Below are 13,057 nucleotides of genomic sequence, written 5' to 3' on the forward strand. Positions count from 1 at the left end.
TGTTAATTTGCTTTTTATCACATCAATAAATATTTAGAAGCCTTTAATTGAGAGCTAGATTTGCTAACTTTGGGTGATTATGCTGAGTATTGAAATCTCTCACTGCAATTCCATTAAAGATATAGTAGCAAACTTTCAATATTCAGCAAAATCAAAGTGATAATAAATGAATTTACCACATACATAAAGGCTTTCAAATATCTATTGATGTGGGGGAGGGAATCAATTAACACTTCTGGTTACATGGAAACACCAAAAGAAAAATATATTAGCCTCTTCTATAACTACCCGATTTGTCTAAAAATGGAAAACTTCATAGACAGAGTTTTATATATTGATTTCAATGGGCCTGATTCATTGAGGAAAGTTAAGCAAAAAATTGAGTAAAATTTCTTACTTAAGATTTCTGGACAAAAACATGTTGCAATGCAAGGGGTGCAAATTAATTTATCATTCTGCACATATGGAAAATACTGTCTGTTTTTTTCCTGTAGCACGCAAATACTTGATAGCTCATTTGTACACTGAAATTTAAAGTTGATCTAGGACATGCCCTACCCCAAATATAAATCTGCCATCACATTTTACATTTACCTCCCTTTCCAATGCAACATGGTTTTGCCTTACTTACTTTTGCTTAACTTTCCTTAATGAATCAGGCCCAATGTGTCCAATCATTTCAATGGGTTAATAGCACAACTGTGGGAAAACCAGTGAAAATTAATGAGTCCATTTATTTCAATGTGTGTACATGAACATTTCTCTTCATCACACTTGTGAAAATAGCGACACATTTTTACTTTTTTGCAAGCTCAATTTATCAAATCAATATTTCATAGATTCGCCTGTTTATATCAATCTGTGGAGACTGCGCGGATGATTTGCCTTTAATAAACTTTGAAATTGACGGTAAGTAATATAGCATTTTTCATTGTTTAGCGGATGACCCCTTTAGTCAATGACTAGACATACTGACCGCAGCTCACTAACAAGGAGCAGTCTCAGTAAAATTCTGAATATGATTGGCCTACTCGGCATGCTATACGGTGGAAGGTTTAACACAAAGTGAAGACCCCCTTCCTGGCACCCTCCAGACGGGTGTAAAAGTCCATTCTATTTGCGACCACTTAACACACAATACCACTAACTACTCAGTCTATTATTACTCATTGCCATATATGGTTTCCAAAGCTGCCATTTGTTGTTGTTCCAGAAAAAGCACCTACATGACAAGACAATCTATTTCCTGTATACCCCTTTATCTAACGGAACGTCTGTGCACCCCATGGTGTGTACCTTGGTAGAGTTTCGCTGAGGAAGTGATTCAGAGAAGATCCCCGGCTCTTCTCTGTAGGATACAATGTTCTCATTGTACTTTGCACTTTTCCTGTATGCTGTTGTGAAATGCGTTGGGTGATGATATTTCACTATATAGTAAGTAGGGTATTGGTGACTATTATTTTAATAGGTTTTATTTGGCATTTGGCATGGAGATGGCTGTACTTTAAACAAGCTCATTGTCCTGCCCCCCACATAACCTCCATCCCATATATGTATAACAGCTACAAAACTGTGGGAAATTAAAGGCTGGTACTGAGGAATCAACACACACTAAGGACAGGGCTGGTCCTGGGGACTAACATCTTGGCACTATATCCAACAGCAACATTGATGCCATAGAAAAACACTAATCAGTCAGCTCCTCCGAGCTGGTGGATAACCGCCTGATGAGTGCGAAAATATGTATTAACAACCTCAAGACGGCCATGGACACACAGATAGCCATGCAGCACAATCACCACTTGACACCAAATTTGTGAAAGATAGGGGCACATGGAGGACTCTACACTTTCATGTCATTATCCCAGGACCTACATTGTCCATGCAACATGAAAATAACAGCCTACTCCCTGGGTGATATACATGGGAACGGACAAACATCATGGCCAGCAGCTGACTGATTTTTCTAGTAACTGGTTCACGTTTCATGTCTCCACCTCTATCTGTCTCTCCGCCCTGTAACCGCACCACTGGTAGCTGCGCAGGAACGCCAATCACCAATGGCGGCTTTATTATTGGCGGCTGAGAATGCCGCTGGTTTACAGTAGCCACACCCACTTTACCCAACAGCAACAATTGTTATTTTGCTTCCTTATGTATCAATTGTATCCCCCACCCCTTAGATTGTAAGCTCCTATGGGTAGGATTATCTTTACCTTCTGTTATTTGTAGGATGACTCCCAGAATGTACAGCACTCCGTAAAATGTTGTCACTTTATCAATAAACGATAATAATAATAATGATTGTAATATATATGTATCTTAATGATAACGTACAGCTCTATATAAAGACATAAATAATAATATGTTTCACTGAGGCCACGAATGAGGAATCACAGTGGCATAAGTCACACAATAATCTGATGCATCGATAAGATAAACCTTTGAAATGACATTTTTGGGAAAAATATATCCGGAAACTGTCAAGAAATAAATCCTAAAATGCCGTCATCACTTTATATCCTGAGAATAGGGTAATATATGCTGGTTACCCATGTCTATAGCATGTTCCCTTAGACATACTGTACATGAGTCCAGTTGTGTACGTGGGAGGGGACTTATTCCTGAGTTAGGAACTTGATTCTCTCTGACTCATGTGCAGCAAAGGCTGGTCCTGAGAGAACGAGTGACATCTTACATGGACGGCAACGGACTGGAATCCAGCCCCAGTTCCCAGTGAGGTGGAAATAGCAATAGCAGAGAAACTTTCCTCTCCCGCAAATCCAATCACATTACTGTCTGCAGGTAGACCATCTTAATTTACTGCAGGAAGCGGAGTTTCATTAGATGTGGTAATAGGGCTGGCTGAGAGCGGATATTGATTCACTGTCTTATCTATGGAGAATGCACGTAGAGTTATGATATTAAGAGGTGATTAATAAGACAGCAGGAACCATATGGAAGGGCTGAATTTGGAAGCACTTTGCAAGATTTGAAGAGTTCACTGTGTAAAGCCGGGGATGGATCCTAAAATTAAATCTAATTGAATGTTTTTCTTTGCTCAGCAGACCCCAGGAGATGAAGACAGACTGTGAACTTACTGGAACTTCCAGAAAACCTCCTAGACACACGGAAAGGTGGCAATTTTATTTCTTATTGTCCCTCAGTAATTGCAATCCCTATTTTCCCACCAGCGGCAGGGGAACAGAGCTACCTATAAAAGTGAGAAGGAAACTACATTGTTATAAAGGGACCTATTTCTTGCAAATCTTCTTTTTGCTGTAAAATATCTCATTTATTATTGGCACTTATCGAAATGCAAGTTATTCATTTTTGTGTCGCTGGGCAGCGCAGAGACGAGCTGAAAATCTTTTACTTCCACTGCTATAAGAAAAGCATGAAAATTTAAATAAAAGCTTTGTTATATATCCATAGCGGCCAGCCTGGCCATGCATGCTCATATCACCTCACTGGCGCTGTGAAGCACTACGTTAACCCTTTTCGACACTGGGTATCCCTCAGCTGCCTCTGTGACATTTTAATACTAAATTACAACGTATATTAATGGCTGGACCCTTCAGTAGTTTACTAATATTTCTGTATTTTGCACAAACGATATGCAAGTTAACCCACTCATAGCAAGTTACTTTTCCATATGAATAATCCTATACTGTATACAATGCATTGCATGGTATCCTATGATGGAATGGAACTTCCCTCTCGTTTTAATGGGGAGCTTGCCTCGCTTTAATCTTTCCAGGGGAGGAGGAACTGTGTTGGGGCACTAGATACATCAGAGAGGTGGAACGTGGAGTAAAATTCCTTATTGGCGGACCTTAGAAGGGGTGGTAGTGGAGGGTGATTCTTTGTATCCCGAAAAAGAAGTGACGGGGGCAGAATAACAGCACAATAATTATATGTACACAAGGAATATAATTTACCAAGCTTCTAGCAATTCAGCTGTCCAGGGTTGATGCCTGAAGAATGTAGAACGAATACAGGCCATCAGTGTAGTTTGGTTAATAAGAGTGAAGTGTTTTATTTATAAAAAAAAAAAATAGGTGGAGCTGCTCTTTGTACTCCGCCACCATCCACGGCGGGGGGGAACGACTCTGTAGCCGCACGCTAAGTTAACTGCCTTTCTGGTTGGTGCAAAAGTTGTAACATTACCTACCACCTCCAAGGACAAATAAAATCATCTTGTCGGGAAAGTGGTCACCTGTAGGAGCGCTCCCCGAAATGTGCATTCTGGAATCCCTGAAGCTGGAGTGAACGCCTACCTGTGGCACAATATATTCTACAGCGCAGGTGATAAAGATGTTACAAGCCAACCGCAGAGCCACAGAACCATCTCTTCTATACAGGACACAGAAGTGTTTTCAAACATGTGAGATAATGCACTCCCTATTGTAGATTATAAGGATATTACAAGTCATGGAGAAGTTCTGTTATAAATACACAATGCTGCAGAAGGACAGATGAGTCTCCCTCTAGATAGCTGTTGACCGGGTCAGACATTGCTGTCTATATCAGCCAGGAGCCAGGGAACGCCATGTTCCAGGTCATTAAACTTTTGGACTGGGCTTTATATAAGGACATCCTTTAGTTTTGGTTGGAATTATCCTTTAACACCAGTGATTTGTAAATCATTTACCAGTCAGGGGATCTGCATTAAAATAACTGTGAAATTGAATACATCCCCTTTAAGCAAGTGGTCGATTCAACAAAGATGAACTTAATGAGGTATAAGGAATAATGGACATGTAACCGGGTACTTGCATCTAAAAATGACAACTTGAATGACAGAAAGGCCTATAAGACGGCAGGTGACAATCTAATGTCTGTGTATGGAGCGCGGAGAGGATCTGCGGACGGAGAATTACCCGTCATATGAAGAACAATGTTTGGGTCTGGCTGTTAGTGTCGGCCAATTACCCTTCAGAAAACACCTATTTATCTGTCTCTCTTCCTGGATGAATGATATCCCCAGAGAGAGGAGATCAGACGCTGGATAAGAAGGAAAGTCTTATATTCCAGGAGCTCAGTCAGAGTTGTGTCTTACTGACTTATGTATTTACTGACACAGCGCACACTTATGTCAGTCTATCAACACCGCTGTACTATTATATTACTCACCACAAAACAGAATCCAAATATATCATCTTTAGGAATAAGTATTTTCCTGTTTCTAGTTATTTAAAGGAAAACTCTGCCCAAATCTAAACAATTATATTATGGGTGAAGTTCAGTAAGCAAACTAATGCAAAGTATTAATTCCCTGGGTTGAGGAAATTTACTGGATGCGGAGGGTTTCCCCCCCCCCCCCCTCCCCCACGTCTATGGCGGTCAGAGGAGGCCTTCCTGGCCCTGTGCTGTTGATCAGGGGCAAACAAAGGATTTGTAGAGGGGGGTTTCCATGCCACACTGCCAATGGGTGTGGCCAGCATGCTTCGGGGCGTGGCTATAATATTAGACAGTGCTTGGCTGCTCTCCGACACTTCCTATCCTCATCATATACACGGGCAATGCTGCGTGCACTACTGTTAGGGGCACACAGCTCTCCCTTTTCAAGCAGGGCTGTGTGAAGCAGAACATACCTCCCAACTGTCCCTAAAATCAGTACAAAGTCCTGATTGAGTGTGCCAGTAAAGTTTTCAGACTGTCCTGCTCTCTCCTACCTGTTCTTGCTGCATTCAATACTTGTTGGTGAGAGATGGCTGTGAACAGTGCAGACAGAAACGATCTGCACACAAGCTGCAAAGTGGCTGGTCCTGGGCAGGGTCCAGCCACCTCAAGCATACAGTACCCCAGGCTGGGAGGGGGGATTCCAGGCACAAGGAAACCCCCCCCCCCCCCCCTCGGTTTGCCTATGGTGATGCTACCTCTATGAAAAAAGGCTGTTTCGACAAAATTCCTGCTGAGACAGGCAGCGTGTCTTCTCCTGACCATGGCAGATGTTGGGGGAACATTATGTCGAGTGGATCGCAACACAGGTAAGAAATATGTTGTGTTTATGGATAAATTATCGAAATCCAAAAATAATTTTTGTGTGGAATTAACCTACACTAAATGTGCATGGACGACTGAATGATGTAACAATGCATCACTGACCAGCATTGAGTGATCTCCAGCTTTCCTCATAGAGAACCCTCGGATTCACACTAAACTCACACAAACACATAGATCCACCTGGATCCACACTAAATTACACAAACACACACTAAATTTACACCAAAATCCAGATCCATACAAAAAGCTGGATTCATAGTAATCACACAAAAAAAGTATTATTATTATTATTATCTTTGACTTATAAGGCGCCACAAAGGGTCCGCAGCGCCGTACATTACATATACAGAAAACAGAACCAAGACACAACATGATACACAAATATATACAAACACAGGTGACAGGGTAAAGCAGATCAGATTATATTCAAGAAGAAGGCCGAAGATTAATAAAACAGGGAAAACAGGGCTAGGGAAGCAGGCCAAGAGGTACAGAGGGTGAAGGAACAGTAGAAGGAGCACACAAGGAAAGAGGGCCCTGCTCATGAGAGCTTACATCCTAAAGGGAGGGGGAGACACATAAAGGGTGGTACTAACTAGGGGAGAGAGCCAGGACAAGAGAGTTAGGAGGACTGATAGACTTGAATAAAGAAATGAGTCTTAAGGGCACGCTTGAAGCCTTTGAGAGTAGATGCTAACCTGATGGAACGTGGAAGATCGTTCCACAGCAGGGGAGCAGCCCAGGCAAAGTCCTGAAGATGAGAGGGAGAGGAGGTGATCAGTGAAGTAGTGAGGCGGCGGTCACAGGCAGAGCGGAGGGGGCGGGTAGGATTGTAGGTAGAGATGAGATTGGAGATGTAGGGAGGGGAAAATAAACTGAGAGCTTTAAAGGTGAGGGTGAGGAGTTTAAATTTAATTCTGTAGGGTATGGGGAGCCAATGTAGTGACTGTTGGAGGGAGACCGCAGAGATAGAGCGGCGGGAGAGAAAAATAAGGCGGGCAGCAGCATTGAGAATAGACTTAAGAGGGTCAAGGCGAGAATCAGGTAGGCCAGAGAGAAGACGGTTACAGTAGTCAAGGCGAGAGATAATAAGCGAGTGAACAAGGGTTTTTGTGGCTTCCGTGGTGAAAAAGGGACGTAACTTAGATATTTTCCGAAGGGGGAAGTAACAGAATTTTGAGAGGGACATATGTGAGGCTTAAATGAGAGGGAGGAATCAAGGATGACCCCAAGGCATCGGACTTGGGGGACAGAAACGAGGGTAGTGTTATTAACAGAAATAGAGAGAGGGGAGGTGGGAGAGTCCTGGAAGGGGGGAAGACTATAAGCTCGGTCTTGGAAATATTGAGTTTAAGGAAGCGTTGGGACATCCAAGATGAGATGGTCGTGAGACAGGAGGAGACACGAGACAGAAGGGAAGGGGAGAGGTCAGGGGATGAAAGATAGATTTGGGTATCATCAGCATAGAGGTGGTACTGGAAGCCAAAGGAGTGGATGAGGACACCAAGGGAGGAGTTGTAGAGGGAGAAAAGCAGGGGGCCAAGAACGGAGCTTTGAGGAATGTTAACGGGTAGGGGAAGAGGGGATGATGTAGAATCATGAGTAGAAACTGAGAAGGAGCGGTTGGTGAGGTAAGAGGAAAACCAGGAGAGGACAGTGTTACATAGGCCTAAAGATTTGAGGGTTTGCAAAAGGAGTGCGTGGTCAATGGTATCGAAGGCAGCAGAGAGGTCAAGAAGGATAAGAAGGGAGTAGTGTCTACTGGATTTAGCGAGGAGAAGGTCATTAGTGACTTTAGTGAGGGCGAAAACCAGATTGGAGTGGGTCAAGTAGTGAGTGAGAGGAAAGAAAGGAGGTGAGACGGTTGTAGACAACCCCTTCAAGGAGTTTGGAGGCAAAAGGAAGAAGAGAAATAGGGCGGTAATTAGAGAGAGAGGCGGGATCAAGGGACGGTTTCTTGAGTATGAGGGAGACAAGAGCATGTTTAAAAGAGGAGGGGAAGATTCCAGAGGAGAGGGAGGGGTTGAGGAGGTGTGTAAGGTGGGAGCAGGCTTCGGGAGAGAGGGAGCGGAGGAGGTGGAAGGGGATTGGGTCCTGTGTGCAAGTGGAGGGGGGAGAGAAGGGTATGGACTTCATCTGCAGATACCGGAGTGAAGGAAGAAAAGGAGGGTGAGCTAGCTGGAGGGGAGGGGAGAAAGGAGATAGCAGCAGCAGAAGATCCACACTAACTTCACAATCACACACACACACACACACACACACGTCGGATCTACACTGAATTCACACAAAACCACCTGGACAAACAAACTTTTTACATCCACATAATATACCAATTCCTGACAATGTGATTACTTTTCAGTAGAGATATCATTACACCTCCTATACAACCTGTCATTGACTTATGCAGGTCATAGATGACAGAGTTTCAGGTTCTGGTGGTAAACATGGCACCCGGGACGTACCTGTGTATAAAGGGGTTCGTAGATGTCTACTCCGTTGTCCTGATTGTGCGAGAGGATCTCAGTGGCCCGTTTCCAGATGAAGCGAGCCGGTGGGTTGGAGCTGACTGTGCACCGAAGGAACACGGTCTTCTCCTGGTAGAAGCTGCCACGTACATCACTGATCGTCTGGTGAATGGTGAGAATGGGTTCATCTAGATCTAGAAGGCAGCAGCACACAGAGGTTACCACTTTGTCATGTACAGTTTCGTTAATGGACTATATATTGCACCTGGATTTGGAAGGACAGGTGAGTGTGGACAACTGATTACAAACGATGAACAACACCAACCAACCAGTGAACCAACAACCAACTAAGGAGTCAACCAACAAAAACGTCTCGTCGGAAAGTATCAGGAAAGGTCGATGGAACAAAATAATAAACCTATCTACCAAAAAGGGTTGATTAATGCAAACATGAAACAATAATATAAAATCAGTCAATATTTGTATAATACACACACCTAGCGAAGGTAATAATTATATCTCCTAGTTACGGCAAACCCATCTGTCCTATCATAGGTGATCAGTCAGGACGGTCACTAACGTAGGATCTGAAGGAACTTGGAAGTAATATGAAATGGAATTAATGCATCCAACTCAGTATTTTTTCTTAAAAAGCCAATTCTCTGAAAGCCATTTTCTGTTATTCTAAACCACAGATATTTCTGCCTGATCATTAGATATCTGAACTTTCAGGCCCCTGAAATGACATCATGATGTTATAGGATATAATATCTAACTAAACTAACTTAAGTCACTTTTATTTAATTTTTCTTTTCCTTTTTTTAACAGAATAATCCTCCTTTACTTGACGTCTTTACCTGTCTCCGGTAATATATTCAGAATAAGCGGATGCCACAGACTACACTTATCAGAACCTGCCACATTCCATGGATGAAACGTGTCATTATCACCTCTGTGACTGACACATTCCTGTAATCGGGGAAAGTTCTCAGTAATACAAATTGATAGGGACGACACGAGCGTTTTTATTGTCAGCTCGGCTGGATGAGGAATTTCCCAGCCAGATGAATTCTTGGTCTCCTTCATGTGGGTATTAGCAAAAAGTGACCTTTCAGCTGTTTATGCCAAGTGTAAAATAAAAAAATTGTTCAGATGGTTTCGCAACGCACGGTGCAACCATAAATGTGTGAAAGCAAAATATTATACTATCTCTATAGCCTCATATGGATCTGAGCATATTACAGCTTACACAGCCATTTTAACTTGTAATGTATTTTTAATGTGCCCGAGCTCAGCCCCCGCTGCCCCCCAAACGCCCAGCTTGTATAATCATCTATGGTACTAGGAAAACAGTCTCTTGGTTTAACATTATTTCCCATAAACTTTTCCTAAACTACAACAAACTACACAAGTGATGTTCACTTTATATACTAATCCTAAATACAGCTGTAGCCGTAGTGATGTGTTAGTGAGGACAGGGCTGCATGTGACAGGGGCAGTGACATGATGTGAGGAGGTGAATGGAGACAGCAGGAAGTCACAGACTGAGAGTTATGTAGTGGAAGGAGCAGGGTCTCCAGCAGCACAGAGTATATCAGGAGATGAGTGATGTGTTAGTGAGGACAGGGCTACATGTGACAGGGGCAGTGACATGATGTGAGGAGGGGACTGGAGGCAGCAGGAAGCCACAGACTGAGAGTTATATAGTGGAAGGAGCAGGGTCCCCAGCAGCACAGAGTATATCAGGAGATGAGTGATGTGTTAGTGAGGACAGGGCTGCATGTGACGGGGGCAGTGACATGATGTGAGCAGGGGAATGGAGGCAGCAGGAAGCCACAGACTGAGAGTTATATAGTGGAAGGAGCAGGGTCCCCAGCAGCACAGAGTATATCAGGAGATGAGTGATGTGTTAGTGAGGACAGGGCTGCATGTGACAGGGGCAGTGACATGGTGTAAAGAGGGGAATGGAGGCAGCAGGAAGCCACAGACTGAGAGTTATATAGTGGAAGGAGCAGGGTCCCCAGCAGCACAGAGTATATCAGGAGATGAGTGATGTGTTAGTGAGGACAGGGCTGCATGTGACAGGGACAGTGACATGATGTGAGGAGGGGAATGGAGGCAGTAGGACGCCAGAGACTGAGAGTTATATAGTGGAAGGAGCAGGGTCCCCCAGCAGCACAGAGTATATCAGGAGATGAGTGATGTGTTATTGAGGACAGGGCTGCATGTGATAGGGTTAGAGACATGATGTGAGGAGGGGAATGGAGGCAGCAGGATGCCACAGACTGAGAGTTATATAATGGAAGGAGCAGGGTCCCCAGCAGCACAGAGTATATCAGGAGATGAGTGATGTGTTAGTGAGGACAGGGCTGCATGTGATAGGGTTAGTGACATGATGTGAGGAGGGGAATGGAGGCCGCAGGAAGCCACAGACTGAGAGTTATGTAGTGGAAGGAGCAGGGTCCCCAGCAGCACAGAGTATATAAGGAGATAAGTGATGTGTTAGTGATGACAGGGCTGCGTGTGAAAGGGGCAGTGACATGATGTGAGGAGGGGAATGGAGGCCGCAGGAAGCCACAGACTGAGAGTTATATAGTGGGAGGAGCAGGGCCCCCAGCAGCACAGAGTATATCAGGAGATGAGTGATGTGTTAGTGAGGACAGGGCTGCATGTGACAGGGGCAGTGACATGATGTGAGGAGGGGAATGGAGGCAGCAGGAAGCCACAGACTGAGAGTTATATAGTGGGAGGAGCAGGGTCCCCAGCAGCACGGACTAGTGATGTGAGGTTCTTGTTGTATCAAGCCAATAGACCAGACCTGGACAACTAATGACTCTCCAGTTGTGAAAATACAAGTCCCATCATGCTTTCCCAACTGATAGCTGCCAGGGTTTGCTGAGACTTGTAGTTTCACAACATCTGGAGAGACACAGATTGTCCATTCCTGCAGTAGATTGATAGCATATCATTGGCTTGGAGAGTACCTGTCGTCAAAGCACATCACAAGCTGCCGTACTGTGAAATACTTATCAAATATGTAACCTGTGTATTCACTAGGGCAGCAGGAAGAGACAGGAGACGAATGAAAATGGTAAATAATGAAATAAATGTTGAACAAGATATATAGGTGAATTTATATGTTATATTCAGCAGGATGACAAACTGCTGTTCCCTAATAGTAAAACTGTCAATATGACTTATTTCCACCATGATGTAATATTATATACGTTCATGTATAAATAAACAATGTTGGTAGGTTTGTTGGAGGCCACTTGGGTGATATTTTCTTCTAACCCTCTGTACTCAGAACTCACCATCCATATGTGAGGTGCAGATTGTTTCACTTTCCCTGCTCCATCACTAATGACCCCCTGTGTGATTTAATCAGATCCAGCCCCAGGCTGTGTTACTGTGTGAAGCGAGTACCTGCACAGAACCAGGGACGGATTATTATTGAGGCAGGTAACAACCAGCGAGAGCTCAGGAGCAGACTCTGTACCCCTATTAGGCAGTAACATACGTGTCCAGGTGAGGACACCTGTGCAGGTAACTCTACCTTTATCTACCTGTCCATCATCTGTAAATATTTCCTAATAATTACGGACCTGATTCATTAAGGATCTTAAATGAAGAGGTATCTTAGTTCAGTCTCCTGGACAAAACCATGTTACATTGCAAAGGGTGCAAATGAGTATTCTGTTTTGCACATAAGTTAAATACTGCCTGTTTTTTCATGTAGCACATACATATCAACTTTAAATTTCAGTGTACAAATAAGCTCTCAAGTATTTGTGTGCTACATGAAAAAAACAGGCAATATTTAACTTATGTGCAAAACAGAACACTAATTTGCACCCCTTGCATTGTAACATGGTTTTGTCCAGGAGACTGAAATAAGAATCCTCTTCATTTAAGATCCTTAATGAATCAGGCCCTACATTTTTTGTTCCTATGTCCGATTTTTTAAACTGTAGGAATAGTTTATCCTTCTAACAGAATATAGAGAAAACAAGGAGTCAAATTAAATATGATACAGTACGTGTACAAAGTTTCATAGGTTTGAATCGTGGAACCTATAAGCCAGAACAGAGAACCCTGAAGCAGAAGGTTACAATAGCTACAATGAGCAAGGATGAGGTGCTGTGAGATGAACCGGTACTTACCACAATACCCTTTACCGGTCAGCATTACGGTGTTAAGTACAAAGTGTTAAACCCCTGGTATAAAACAGCGAGCAATCAGCTTAACAGATAAATGAATTAATCAGATGGAACAGGCTGATCGATGGGATGTCATACGGTAAAACACATTATTGTGGCCCCTCTGAATCTCTCTTTTTGTCTCATCAGTAAATGAATAATCCTCTTTAGTGAGTCAGTTCCCTGATTCCTTTCATCTGTGTCCTGACCCCTCTCAGATTGATGATGTCTCTCTCCCAGGCTGCTGGGGGAGAGAAATAACATTTCACTTGTAAGAGGCTGATCTTCCCCTGAACAGAGCCGTAGAACAGAACATGAACCTGCACTGCAGACTGCTCCACTAATATGACAGTGTTATAACGCTGATATGGGGCAATAGGCAAT

The 13,057-nt window shown here is 43.3% G+C and overlaps 1 protein-coding gene across 4 annotated transcripts in view; it reads right to left on the reverse strand.

The window, feature by feature from the left end:
• MDGA1 (MAM domain containing glycosylphosphatidylinositol anchor 1) overlaps positions 1-13,057 on the reverse strand; it is a 272,622-nt gene that overhangs the window by 110,584 nt on the left and 148,981 nt on the right. For all 4 annotated transcript variants that reach the window (XM_075204446.1, XM_075204447.1, XM_075204445.1 and 1 more), the window contains exon 4: positions 8,472-8,668. In XM_075204446.1, the coding sequence (XP_075060547.1) occupies positions 8,472-8,668 (197 nt within the window). The remainder of the gene's footprint in view (positions 1-8,471; positions 8,669-13,057) is intronic.

The sequence above is a fragment of the Mixophyes fleayi genome, chromosome 3, assembly GCF_038048845.1.
Source record: "Mixophyes fleayi isolate aMixFle1 chromosome 3, aMixFle1.hap1, whole genome shotgun sequence".
Classification (NCBI taxonomy): Eukaryota; Metazoa; Chordata; class Amphibia; order Anura; family Limnodynastidae; genus Mixophyes; species Mixophyes fleayi.